Source organism: Ammodytes marinus (assembly GCF_949987685.1).
Source record: "Ammodytes marinus genome assembly, chromosome: 4".
Classification (NCBI taxonomy): domain Eukaryota; kingdom Metazoa; phylum Chordata; class Actinopteri; order Uranoscopiformes; family Ammodytidae; genus Ammodytes; species Ammodytes marinus.
In genome coordinates, this window is record NC_137233.1 from 9,041,673 (window position 1) to 9,056,179 (window position 14,507).

The 14,507-nt window shown below is 39.2% G+C and overlaps 1 protein-coding gene across 1 annotated transcript in view; it reads left to right on the top strand.

Annotated features, from left to right (window-relative positions):
* The window catches only part of LOC307249946 (TOX high mobility group box family member 2-like), a 92,402-nt gene extending 87,875 nt beyond the window's left edge, over positions 1 to 4,527 (top strand). The window contains exons 8-10 of the mRNA XM_080026852.1: positions 738 to 1,124; positions 1,511 to 1,656; positions 2,396 to 4,527. Of these exons, the coding sequence (XP_079882978.1) occupies positions 738 to 1,124; positions 1,511 to 1,656; positions 2,396 to 2,438 (576 nt within the window). The 3' untranslated portion in view covers positions 2,439 to 4,527. The remainder of the gene's footprint in view (positions 1 to 737; positions 1,125 to 1,510; positions 1,657 to 2,395) is intronic.
* The last annotated feature ends 9,980 nt before the right edge of the window (positions 4,528 to 14,507 follow it).

A 14,507-nucleotide genomic window follows, 5' to 3' on the forward strand; every position in this document is an offset into this window, starting at 1 on the left:
GTGTGTGTGTGTGTGTGTGTGTGTGTGTGTGTGTGTGTGTGTGTGTGTGTGTGTGTGTGTGTGTGTGTGTGTTTGGTTTCACAGCATGGACAGGGGTTTGTGTGGGATAAATAAAGTGAAGAGGAACAAAGTAGTGCGGCTAGCCACAATGTCTAAACACACTATAAGGACTTTAAGTAATGAATAGCACAGAAGTAAGTGCACACTGTTACAACCATTTACAACCACATGTTTACATGAAATTATAGTTTCTTGGATGGAGGGAAAGGGTATAAGGAGGTGCGAAGAATCAGCTGTTGTATGCATGCTCATATCCGTCTCAACCTATAGTTGCATACTAAAATTGTACATTTTGATGTCATACTATTAGTATGTTCTAGAAGCAGTTTGGATACACAGTCACAACCATGGCCATACGTTATGCGTCCGGTCGTTGCACTGGTAGTTGTGATAACACACATCAAAGAAATAGCTGAGCACTGGGAACCTGGCAACGTCGATAACGTCCAAAAGGCCAAAAACTATGGTTGTAAACAAGCTGATTGAAACAGATGATCCAAACCACTTCATTTGGTTGAAAAGTCTACAAAAAAAATCTCTCATTTCACACTGAAAACTTTTGAGTGCACGAAAAACAAGAATAACATCCGTGTTGTAATAAGCTAGCCTAGAATCATACTCTAAGTTCAAAAGTGTTGTTTCTGTGAGAGTGACCAATTCCCTCCTCCCCCTCTTAGACATATAACGACCCCGTGGAGACAAAAGGTGCCCAGACGAGCCAGGCTTCTCCCCACATGATGCCAGCCAACCCGCCCCTGTACAGCGTGCCACACCCGGCCCAGCCGTCGTCGCCCTACCTGGGTCCGGGGGCTTTCCCTCTCAGTGACCTGCAGAGCTACGCGGGACATGCCCCTCGACACACTCTGGGCCAATCACAGCTGCTGCCCAGCCTCAGTGCCTCCCCCCCGGCCTCCTTCCAGATCAGCCCGCCCCTGCACCCCCACCAGCAGCTCTCCCTGCACCAGAGCTCGCTGCTCAACCAGAACATCCGCATGCAGCAGGCCCAGTCCCACCAAATGGGTCTGCAGCAGGCCTCCCTCCACTCCCCTCCACCTGGACAGCAGGTAAGGGGAACTTAAAACTGAGGGAAACTTTGGCTTTGGCTTCTATGGAATGGTTTATACTTTAAAGACCATGTTAACCCAAATCCACATAACATGGTTCTTATTACACAATAAGTATTTTGAACCAATCACGGCAGTTCTCTGCAAGAACGTACTATAAAAACAATGAATGTTGCCATGGGCTTTGATATGGCCACGCCCACACAGTAAAAACAAGCTGTATTTATAGTTTTATAATATATATGAACATTTATTTTCAATCAGATTTTTGTAGAAGCTTTTTGAGACGTCCACCTTTGATATCATATATTGATTGTTTACTATTTTAGACCAGGTTTCCAGAGGCTTTTAGATCTTATTTTGATTTATTTTCTTTTTTCCTCCAGGGTTTTTCCCACCTCCAGTCTGAGTACCAGAAGAGCATTGGGGGTCCCCAGTCTCCAGGAGCCTCTGGCCCTGGTCCAAGCCCCGGAGGTCAGAGCCATGACTGGGACGGTGAATACTGCAATCGGGAGTGTGGCAACCACTGCAGGTCAGTGTTTTGATTTGTTTCCCACTGTCTGTGTGTTAATCAAACTTTTCTACCGCAGCTCATCAAATCAATTATGTCTCGTATGCACGTATAGGGGTACAGTTCGGTATGGTAGACAAATATTTGTTTCCACTGGCAAACTGTGCCGTACCAAACTGAACTGTACTGCTCTGTGGAAACAAGGCTATAACCTTGAGTGGCATTTGAGAAATGAATTGAGTTCAACAAAAGGGACATTTTCTTTCTTTTTAAGATAGATCCAATCTCATCCAATCCAAACCTTCGACCAGAACCGCTCTTAGAAATAAGCATATACAGTCATGTCAGGCGGCCCCTTCCGCTGCTTTCACAATATAAGTGTTTGAATTTGTCAGTTCCATTCTATTGAGACAGAGGGAAGACAGCTGGAGAGGTAATGGTGAGATAATAGAGCTTGTCATGTGTTTGTCAGACAGCGGTAAAAAAGCAGATGTTCCTATCACAAGTTTTCTAGCGTTATTGTTAGGCGGACTGTGCACTTCTCCGGCAGCATAGTAATCTAAGTCCACAGTGCTTGGTGTGCTAAAGAACTACAACATGTTTTGTTTAATAACTGGGTTTGATGGACTAAAGTAAAAGCTTAGAAAAATGTATGGATTTTTTTTTAACTTAAATTGCGACTATTAGGGAATAATAAGCACATAAGATCAGAGGGAAATATGTAATATCATTATTTTTTCTTATTTTTTTCTCCATCCAGTGGCAGCATGATTGGCAGGGACAAGCCACTCTACCTCACCTGAAACTGAAGACCATGCTCTGTCGACAAATACCACACCGAGGAGTCTACTCTAGCCCTACCCCACACCCCTCCTGTGCCCCTGACCCTTTTCTGATGCACACACTTATATACAGTTCACACTTGACATACAATTACATACAGACAACACACATGAACACACACACACACACACACACACACACACACTCCGCCTCCCAAACACCATCACCACCACCTTTTTTTGTCAGTGTAATTATTATTTCTCTCAGTTTTCTAGAAGAACTTGTGACCAGAGTTTATTTTTTTTGTTACAAGATGACTGCTGTCTGTACCACTTAATGTATTAGCAGTCTTCTCGCTGTTTAAAATTTGCCAAGCACTTATGAATTCCCCCCTCCCCTCCCTCTTCCTCCTCTCTGAATCGTGTGTCTTCGCCCTCGCCGACATACAGGCTGTGCTGTAGAGCACCAGTCTTCTGTGTCACCATCAGAGTCCCCCTCAGGGACCCCATCCAGCTTTAATTAGAATGAGGAGGGAAAAAAAAAGTATTCTTCCTCTTTCTTTAATCATTTTAATTTCTTTCTGTGTTTTTTTTCTATTCTTTTTGTTGTTGTTGTTGCTGTTGTTGTTGTTGCTGTTTTATTTATTTCTGGCTCGCAAAAATTGTTCCCTTTTCTCTTTTTTTTCTTCTGCCGAGCGTTGGGTCTTGTACTGTAGAAAAATATTAACTTCTATTAGGTTCAGTGCAGGCTTAGATGTTTTGGTAGCTTTGCTTGAGGGCCTGCAAATTAACACAACAAGCTTGGGTCGGGAAGAGAAACAAAACAAAATAATCTTTTTTTTTAAATATTAAAGACGTTGTTGAGGTCTACTGAGATGTCACAGTGTGATTGTAAATATCACTTTTATGGGATCAAATTGGGAATCGGAAGACCAGATAGATTTGTTTCTTCTTTAATATTACATGTGAGTCATTTTGTGTGTGTGTGTGTGTGTGTGTGTGTGTGAGGACGTTTGAATGTACCCCATTCATGACGTGTGCAGTTGATTGTGTGTGCATGCGTGTGTGTGTGTGTGTGTGTGTGTGCGTGCGCGGACGCACACTCGCGTGTGAGAGGGTTTTGAGTGTTCGAGAGTCGAGTCTTTCTGGTGAATTTTAACAGCCCGGTTCAGCTGGATTTCAGAGGAGTATTTCACACTCTCGTTCTTGCATTAAATCTGTGCTCACTGGTGTGTTTTTTTCCAATAAAGTTCAATCTAAAACTGAATACACAATATGTGTCCTGCAGATCATTACATGGAAAGAGCCAGGCGAGAGATTGAGAGGGAAGAGATAGAAAAGGGAGAAAGAAAACGCTGTGAGATAAAATGAGATATAATGTTGCAGGTGGGGATAAAAAAAAAATTATATTGCCTAAAAATGCCCCCCCCCCCACCTGTCTATCCTCCCTCCCTCCCTTTTTCTTATTTTGTCTGACCATTGTGTCAATTCTGTCTCCTCGACATGCAGGTAGTGAAGTAATGAAATATGTGAATGGAGCCATCACATCTACATTACAGTGACTTTTTTTTTATATATAAGTTTCTAGTTGGTGTTTGGTTGTGTTGATCTCATCTTTTTAACTTTTTGTGTGATTAACAGAAATGCATTTTGCTGACAAAGACATCTGTATTTATCTCTTTACTGTAGCATCATTTTCAGCTTTAGTTGTAACAGAACTATAACATTTTAAGTTGTGTAAAAGAAAAACTAAAAAAAAAAAAATGCCAATTGTAGTTATTTTATTTGTAAAGCCAGTAATGATAAATATTTTAAATGGTTATCAATATATTGTTTTCTTTTTCTTTCGCTAGTTACCCATCAGCCATTTGACAGGTTTTCTTATTTATGAGAGAAATTAGATCACGTTTTTGCTTCTTACAATGGAGGTGTATTTTTATTATTCTTATTTTATTGTTTTTTTTCTTTCCTCTGGTTTGATAAAAATTGATGATGACCACGACAATGATTTTTTTCTTTGTTTTGTTTTTTTACATTTTGGATGCTGCTCCTGTTTTTTCTCCCCTTGCCAGCAGCATCTACTTGTGTCACAATGCTTCTTTTATTTCAAACCTGCATAATAAAAAAAAAGTTTAAAAGTGAACGTGCCTAATGCCTGGTGATTTACCTGCATTCTACTCGTCCCTTTCTATAATTACATGATCACACCTTTTTTAAAGACACATATAATCGTTGTTTTAAAGATAAACAACTTTCCGTAAACCTTACAGTGTATTTTCACTTAGAAGGTTCACATTTGTATTCTATATTTATATTTAGCTCAGTGCTCGTATGGCATTAGCTAATTAGCTACGGATGTACAATAGTGTGTACACCAGCCAGGGTGGATATTGCCAGTAAACTATTCTAACAAAAAAAAAAGAAGGAGAGCAGATGCGAGAAGACGTTTGCTTTTGCTTGTGAAAGTGGTGCATCGTAGGCGTCTCGTGTGAGATAAAGAGAACAGAGAAATGCAATGTGCACACAAACTCAGGCAACCGTCCAAGTAGCTACTGATTTTACCCCAATTGCACACACTTCTTCTTAGAGACTTTCTGAGAGAGAGAGGGAGAGATAGAGAGAGAGAGAGGTGTAGATAGAGAGAGAGAGAGAGAGGTGTAGAGAGAGAGAAGGAGAGATTGAAATGGAACTGTCACGATCCCTCCACTCAATGTTTTATTCATTTATCGTCTGCCTGCCGCCTCTTCCTCAATAGTATTGAATTGGCAAATAGATCATTATTGGACAATGGGAAAACCTGCCACTTTGTGATATGACACACATTATATGAAAATCACAGTCATACATTCTTAATGCAATGTCAGATAAAAGAGCTTTTGGGTGCAGCCACGCAGCCCCTGCCTCTGTGCCTTTTGTGCACATACAATCATGTGTTTGCATGAGTATATGCTTATGTGTTGATGTTTTTTCCCCCTTCTTTTCTGTGTTGGGGTGTTGCCTATATCCTCTCTAACTGTGGGTATATTTGTGTGTGCACACGGTAACTATATTCCATTCCTTCTTATTTATTTTCTTCAACAGATCATTGTCTACAGTAATACTGCAGTAAATACTGCAGAGAGACAGTATCAATTTGACACTTCTGTCAGCAGCCTTAATATCCACCCGTCTTAGAGTCAAAGTCATGGGGCCAACGGAGAATGAAAAGCTGCAATTTATGGTGGAGGAAGCCATTGAGAGGCGGTGAATGCAGCAGTCTCTTGGTGGTTTCCATAGATTTGAAAAGACCACTGCAGCAGCAAAATGGGCGACATCAGTAATAGCAGGCGGGTTGACAAAGACGAGGTCAGCTTGGTATCCATCTGCAAGAGAGCAAGATAAAAGTGACACACCGTTAAATATAGAATCAAAAGTGCTAAGAATTTCACAAAAATCGTTTTTGTGTGTACTTCTGATATGTTTAATTTTTTTATATCATTCATTTGGGTTGATTTAAGAGGCCCTGTTTTTTTGTATCATTTAACCCTTTGGTGCTCTTGGGGACGTTTTTGTCCTTTCGCACTTTTTTTACGCTCTTTTTTGTGTATAACTTTGGCTGTGCTTATGTTAGCTGAAATATTTTTGGCCAGGGATTTTTTTTTTTCAAATATTTTGTTTATTTCTACTCAGCAACTTTGTACCATCTATTATAAAGGCTGTACACTTTTTTGTTCCTCTCAGCTCCCTAAGGACGTTTTTGTCCCCTATTGACTCCCATTCAAAATGGCCTTTTTTCACCAATTTGATCCTGCTGTCATTACAGCATAAAATATTTTTTTCAATGATTTTATGCTTTCATCCTAGACACAAAGCATCAAAATTGATCATTTTCAACACCATCAAAATTTTGAGCCATTTCCCTATATTTGGCATAGGGTTGAATTACAAGCAATTTTCCAGGTTTTCGGTCCTGCCCCCCACAGTGCAATAGAAAAAAAAATTCAACCTAAATGGTGTGAGTGTGATGGTAGGGATGCTAGTGTGTGGTGCATATGTGTGTATTGAGAAAATATAGTGTGTGTGTTTGTGTACACACAGCCAAACTTTACAAACTCAAACGTGTATGGAAAAAATGGCCCAATTTAAACTTTATTTTTTCAAACCATAGCCATGATAACAAACACATGTAAATTTGATGATATTAGGCAATAATCCAACACTTAAGACACCAAAATTGCTTTTTTAGCCCTATCTAGCTCAATCATGTATTTTCTCCAGTTTTTTTTGAGGAACAAATATGCTCCCTAAAACCATTTTTGTACTTTTTTGTAATTTTTTAGAGTTGCAGGCCTAAACATAAGAAATATGAGAAATTAATGGAAAGTGTGGATCCATATGGATACCTTAGGGTTGTGTCTGTGTGTGTGTTGTGAAATTACTGTGTGTGTATGTGTGTGTGTCTTTGTGCGTATGCATATGTGTGCAGCTGTAATGTGCAATTTGTGGGTTTTCAGGTGGCTGCAGGTTTACTTTGTTACTTTGTTGACATCATCAAAGAAACTGGAATTAAAAGGTCAAAAGCAACTAACAATGAATTAATATTTGATATGTATGTAAAGAGGTCAAGTGGGATAAAAGGTTTTAAAAAAAAAGTAGAAAAAAATATTACTGTATAATGTGTTTAGGGCAGTTTATAGGGAGAGGACGTTTTTGTCCTCTAAGGTCATGAGAGGGAGTATTTATTTGCATCTGTGACTGCACAAATACTAAACATATATCAAAAGCAGTTTTATTGCAAATCATTAACATATCCTAGAGTCTAATTATCCCACTCAAAAAAATTCACTTTGCATCTATTATATGAGAAATTTTTCAATTATTGTGTTTTTTTAAAATAAAAATGGCTCACGTCATCACATAAGCATGCATGTAAAGGGTTAAAAGCAATTACAAATTAATGAATATTTGATATGTATGTGAAGAGGTCAAGTGGGATAAAAGGTTTGTAAAAAAAAAAGTAGAAAAAAATATTAATGTATAATGTTTTTATGGCAGTTTATAGGGAGAGGACGTTTTTGTCCTCTAAGGTCATGAGAGGGAGTATTTATTTGCATCTGTGACTGCACAAATACTAAACATATATCAAAAGTAGTTTTATTGCAAATCATTAACATATCCTAGAGTCTAATTATCCCACTCAAAAAAATCCACTTTGCATCTATTACATGAGAAATTTTTCAATTATTGTGTTTTTTTTAAATAAAAATGGCTCACGTCGTCACATAAACTTGCATGTAAAGGGTTAAAAGCAATTACAAATGAATGAATATTTGATATGTATGTGAAGAGGTCAAGTGAGATAAAAGGTTTGTAAAAAAAAAAGTAGAAAAAAATATTAATGTATAATGTTTTTATGGCAGTTTATAGGGAGAGGACGTTTTTGTCCTCTAAGGTAACCAAGGCGTAGTAAAAGTTAAGGATACAAATGTAACTACTTTTAACTAAATGGACTTGTATAGTGCTATATCTCCGTTTATCACAGACTCAAAGCACTTTACAATGTTTTTTGTACACATTCACCCAGTCACACACACATTCATACACCGATAGCAGCAGCTACCACGCAGGGTAGGCTTAGCACTAGGGTGCTAAGCTAACTAAGCTAACTATCGGGAGCAATTTGGGGTTCAGTGTCTTGCCCAGGGACACTTCGACATGTGGCGGGGAGACGGGGGATCGAACCTCCGACCCTGCACACCAGAGGCAAACTCCCTACCCACTTCGCCACTGCCGCCCCAACAAATATAACTAATGACGAATGCCATTAGACGTCCTGGACTACACACTATAAGTCCATTATGATCTTAGAAAGTGATCCATGAAGGAAGTGATCTATGCCCTCAATCTGAACTATTGTAGGACAACCTTGGACTCAGGGTCAAACAAAGCGAGTTCTTCTACATTTGTTTTTTTTATTTTCGTACATCACTTGTTTAAAGTACAGCCATGCATACAACGGGCTGAGCAGGATGGTGAATATGAGGTTAACCTCAGCGTGTGTGAGTGTTCTGTCTCAACCAACGGTGCGAAAAAAGACAAAAACAAAACAAAATGGATTGATAGATCCACCCTGTCAAAAAGCCTTTTACTGACTTAGAAAAAATGTAGATATTTTATTGTGGAGCAATGCAGCACTACCGTTTTTCCTGTGAGCATGAACATAGGTATGTTTTCATCTGACCACATGACACAGGGAGCTAGCTGCAGCCTTCTCCGTCCCTTTGTGTTCAAACTGATGGAGGTGTGAAGGTCAGCGCTATGGTTGAACTTTACACTCATAAGTGCAGAGAGCACCGAACACGCTTTCAGCCTATCACAGGCCGGCACACTGTAGCACACAGGCAACACGTTTCAGTTGCAGCTTTGGTTCTGCGGTGGAGCAACAAACAGCAGGAAATGTGGGTGGTTTTAACAAGAAATGGGTTTCGCTTTTGTGTTCACAATCAGTTAAGGTTTTTTTTTAAGGCTGACTTTACTGCACTCAAATGAATTAGTACTTCAACAAAAACACAATATTTCTACAGATTTTTTTTTTAGCCCAGACTAAATAATTTTGTTTGCATAAAATTCATTTTGCTATACTGTTAATTCAGCATCTATCCATTTAGCAAAGCTTGTGAGTTTATTAATAATTTTTATCATAATCATGTTTAGTGTACATATTTTTTGGACCATCCTGGCTTTGGTTGATGGCAGTTGCAGCTCATAACTACACACAAAAACTCTGCAAGCAAACAGAGGTCGACAAAATAAAATACAACATAACACGTGAGGCACAAAGCACACTTGTGGTTTCACACCTGTGGATCTTTACGTAATCCATCCTATATGCTTTGTCAGCTTGTCAGCTATGTAAGGTGATGGGTGCAGTACGTGGTTGTCAAAAATGTTGTCAAGTTCCTGTTGTTTGGATTTGACAAATAACATAAATAAATGTTTAAAGCGGTTGCATTGTGTTTAAAAGTAACAGGACTGTAATCTGTCTGCACCTAAACTTCCCCTCACACTCATTGTGAAACATCAGGCGATGAAGAATTTCTCTCTATGACTGGATTAAACCAAATTTGAATGTCTCAATATCAATTTGGCTACTTTGGCTCATAAAATGCAAGATCATTAGATAATTGTTTCAACTGTGATACAGTATCTTGTGTCCAAAATAACACAACTTGTTTTATCAGTAAGTGATGCACAGGGTGAGGCATTCATCTTCTGTACAGTTTTAGTTTAGGAGGAGTGGCCTTGTGCCTCTCACTGGATTGTATCTCTCCCTTGTCTTGTGTCTGCACTCAGAGCCACTAGAGCCAATTATCAAGTCTCAAATGTTCAAATGCTGGAGCTCTCTATAGAACCACATATTTTTGGAGGATTATTATTGGTTGGATGGAACAGCAGATACTATATTTAATACTACTACTTTGCATGTTTGACATTATGAATACATAAAAAGTTAACTTCATATTTTCTTTATGTCCAAGCGCTCTTTAATAATGGATTGGATTTATATAGCGCTTTTCAAGGCACTCAAAGACACTTTACAGGGTTCCAGGTTCCATTCATTCACACACAGTCATACTGGTGGTGGTAAACTACCATAGTAGCCACAGCTGCCCTGGGGCAGACTGACGGAAGCGTGGCTGCCATTCAGCGCCTACGGCCCCTCCGACCACCACCTCAAACATACAGCAGTCATACACATTCACACGAGGCAAGGTGGGTGAAGTGTCTTGCCCAAGGACACAACAACCATGACACAGATGGCAGAGCGGGGATCGAACCGCCAACCCTTGGATCATTGGCCAACCCGCTTAACCACCTGAGCCACGGTCTTTAGATAATTTGATGCAATTAAGACAAACAAATTGTAATGTGTGTTCAGCTAATATGTGATTTTTCAGATTTTTTTAAAATGACCCCTTACAGTATTAGGAAGTGATTAGGCTGCATTGAACTTTTGGACACATGGCTATCATGGTGGAGAGAGAGACAGCAATCAGTAAATGGTGACCAGGAGAGATACTGTATGTGACTAGACTTAAAGTCAAATAAAGTCTCTTTCCCTTTCTTTTTGTCTCTCTCTCTCTCTCTCTCTCGTTTGGCTGTGGTATAGTACGGGGCAGCAGCCCACATCCCTGGAGAGAAACCACTGTGCTCACTGCTCACTGACTAAGAGGTAAAATAATAATGCCTCACATTTCTCCATCTCAGCAGTTCTTAAGTCGTGACTTGAAGTAGAGATGAGTGAGATGGAGAACCACACATAACTATTTTCTCATCACCGTTGCAGTCGTCTGTGAAAGTCAGTTCTGGCTGTGCCCTGAATCACCTCACACCAGAGCCACAAAAAGTGGGACCAGCCATTTGCAGTCATTTTAAGAAGTTTGTTAAACACAGCAGCTGCTCTATTTGAGCAATATCGCCCACACACGCTGCACCTTAGATCCTCCAATAATTTGCTTGTTGGATAGAGTGTTGGAGAGAAATGGTTGTGTTAGTGTAATAGGGTCCCGCACCAGACGTTTGAGATTAAAGGCTTGTTGTGAAAATACAATATAGTTACTCAGGAAGTACGGTATTAAGCCATGTCATGCACATGGCACGTACCACTATTTAAATAGACTAGTAGACAAGATTGGGAAAGGATTCAATTGACAAGTGCACCATGTTGTGTAATAGACCGTCATTTGGTTGGTGAAAAGGTCCTTGTTCCTAAAATCAGCACCATAGCAACCAAGCTGTGGAACATGGTTTGCCAATATACAGTAAATGATATACAGTAAACATACCAGAATACAGAATTCTTCAGAATACATCTCTACTGACTTATTATTTACTTTATCATTGCTATAACACCCCCTTCTTCTCAGTCTCCTCGTCAAATGATCAAACACAAAAGATTGAGGAAACATTTATGTAAATAAATACATGGAATGGTTATTTGAAAAGGCCATGTTTACTGTAGAACTGAATTATGAGTTGTTCCTCTTTCCTAATTGACTGATAGCAACAGGCTACAACCACAATGACTTCTGGTGTGCAGAATTGGCTTTTACAGCCTTTGTGAAGAGAACATTTAAGTAGGCCAAATCATTAACCAACTGTAAATCCTTGAGCCCTTAGTTAATTTCAGTATTATAGTAACATATCAAAGTTGAAATGGGGTGAAACAAGATTATTATGTTGTATGTTTCCCTCGCTATGACAGAGTTAATGTATCTATGGAATCCAGAATACCTTTGTGCTTGTTTGCAATTTTCATATTTCAAATCCAATATATCAATTCATCTGTATGCTCTACCCCTATCTATGTATGTGTGCTAGAAACAAAACTTTTTATTTCTTCCCAAGGAGCATTTATTTTTCGACAGGTGCATCTGAATTCATTAGGATCAACTCCTCCCCTGAAGTTTTCTCCCTTTCTGTCTCTCGTCCAAGTAATGATACTTTCTGTCACTCAAAAGTGTTTTCAATCAGTGTCCCTGGTTTTAAAGAAATGGACTTTAAAAAGGCTTGGTGCAGGTGAAAAAATGTGGATTGAATTCTAACTTGGGAAGCAATTCAAAGGATCATCCTGGGCTAAATTATTCTCGGACAGTTCCAGGTGCTGCCGCATAAACCCTGATGAAGGCTGCATAGTTACAATGTGTTGGTTCTAAAAAAAACGTTGTTCTCAGTTAAAAAAGACCAACTCTTTTCTCGATGTTAGCCATCCATTGTTTGAATCCTGTAGTTGAAGTAGTATCAGAATAAGTTTTTCAATGATGTGTTGATGTCATACCGTTTTTTTCTTACATATATTTTTTGGTCTCTGCCTTTGTAAAGTTATCTTTATTTGTGAGAATTTGGAAAGTTACATTTTGAGATAAACTTGGGTATGATCAAAGCGTTTTCTGGTCCTGTGATGGTCCTTAAATAAGTTGGTGAAGGTTGGCAAAAAAAAAAAAGATCACTGATTGTATAATCAAGCCACATCACTAAGGCTACGTTTAGTCAAAATAATTGTAGTATGGGAAGTTATAGCTATTTTTGTCGGGGGAAGATGTCCAAAGTCGTTCATTCTTGACTTAAAGCAGCTACGAGTAACATTTAAATATCTTTTAAGCAGCCTCATGTTTCCTCTGATAATCATAAATTACCTTTAACAGCAAACGAGACCAAAGACGTTTTTATATAGTTTTTATTACTGCGTTTGGTCTGGTCGCATAAATAAAAGTTAAATAAAAATAAAAAAAATAAATAAACATCCAGTCCGATTTTCAGTTTGCGCGTGCAGGCTCTTTGGTCACATATCCCCGTATTGGTCGCAGATTTCAGTGTGGTGCAACAACGCAAATTGAGAAGCCTATCCCTCCAGGTGAGGGAAGGGGAGCGGGAGCTTTGTTTGAGACAGTTATTTGTCATAATAATGACTGATAACGGGGCTGAACCATCAAAGAAAAAAAATAAAATGTATTGAAGAAAAGCTAAAAGGGAGAGTGGTAGACGAGCGGGAGGGCGTTGCCAAGCAACGTATACACAATTTCACAGGAGCGAACTAGACTGCAGTGTTTACTCCTAAATGAATGAGCGGTAGCCTACTAAAACAAAGTTTACTTTTCCTCACCATCATCAGATGAGTCGACCATTTTTCATCTGAAATAGTCATTATTTACAACAACATAAACACATTACCTCATCGTCATCCATACTAACTGCCGTCTCTCGTTCATTCGCTTTCTGTGAGGACACAGAGTATTTCAGCTCCGTGAGAGTAGTTCGGTGACACTGCATCAACTCATTGCAATCAGGTGTGTGTAGCACTTACTGGCATTAGTTGATGCTGTGTCATTAACCACTCTCACGAAGCCGAAAAGAGTCCGGTGCCCTCACACTTTCTACACACGGACATGCACCGACATGCACTATATTGCTTCCTGATTATTTGAATCTCGCACGCCCGGCACCAGCTAGAAAACAGCTTCACGACTGCTGGCGTCATAAAAATACTACCGCTTTTGTCCAAAGGAGCCGCCAATGGACAAAGTTACTCGTAGTGGCTTTAAGTATTGATAAAAATGTTTAATAGCGGATGCAACAATTGAACCATAGTGCTTCTGGAGCTTTCCATCATACCATCATGTCATCAGCGTATAGAGTTTGCCTTAATGTCACTGGAAATATAGGTGTTCGGAAAATGTGGAAACTTGAACATCTTTAAGACCTCTGGTCTATGTACGTTGAAAGTTTGTTTAACAGTACTTGACAAAACCACATTTTCTAAACATCTACTCATTAGCTCTTCTGAGGCTTCTGATAAAATGTTTGCTCTTTTGATAAGTAAGAACAAGATTTAAAACTCTTTGCTAAATTATACAATGTACCAATATCAAAACGAGACTAAGAGTCTACAGCCTTGCTAGCAGCTCTTTGAGGCTACAGCACCGCTTTGAACTAAGTATTAACATTGTTATGCTAGCATGCTCACAATGACAACGCTAACATGCTAACATTAAGCAAATATAATGATCACCACATCAGTTTACAATGTGAAAATACCACCATTTGCAAGTTATCACACACAGTACTGTTATTTAACACAACACACATCTGAGTTTTGCATTGGTGGGCCTGTATGGATATTCTTACCCAATGCTGATGCTGGGGGGAAATATCAGGGGGAGGACTGAAGTCTGCAGAGTTCATCCATCGGGGACCATGAATGTTTGTACAGAAATTCACTGCAAACCATTCAGTAGAGTTGTTTCAATTAACCGATCGACTGACATTGCCATCCCTACAGACACAATACTAGCATGGCGAAACAGTAGATACTCAGATGTTTCCTCTTTCCCAAAACTACAAAACCATTAAAACAGCCTTATCAAGACACATCACATTAGTTTTTAAGAAATGAATAAACACCAGCCATCACCCTTAGCCTCTATAACCCCATTGATTTGTTGTTTGTCGCTTATAGAAGAGCTATAGCTGATAATACGCTAATGTGAGAACAGCCCCCAATGATCTAGTGGACTCCTTGAATCAAAATGATGAATTCATATAATAAACACT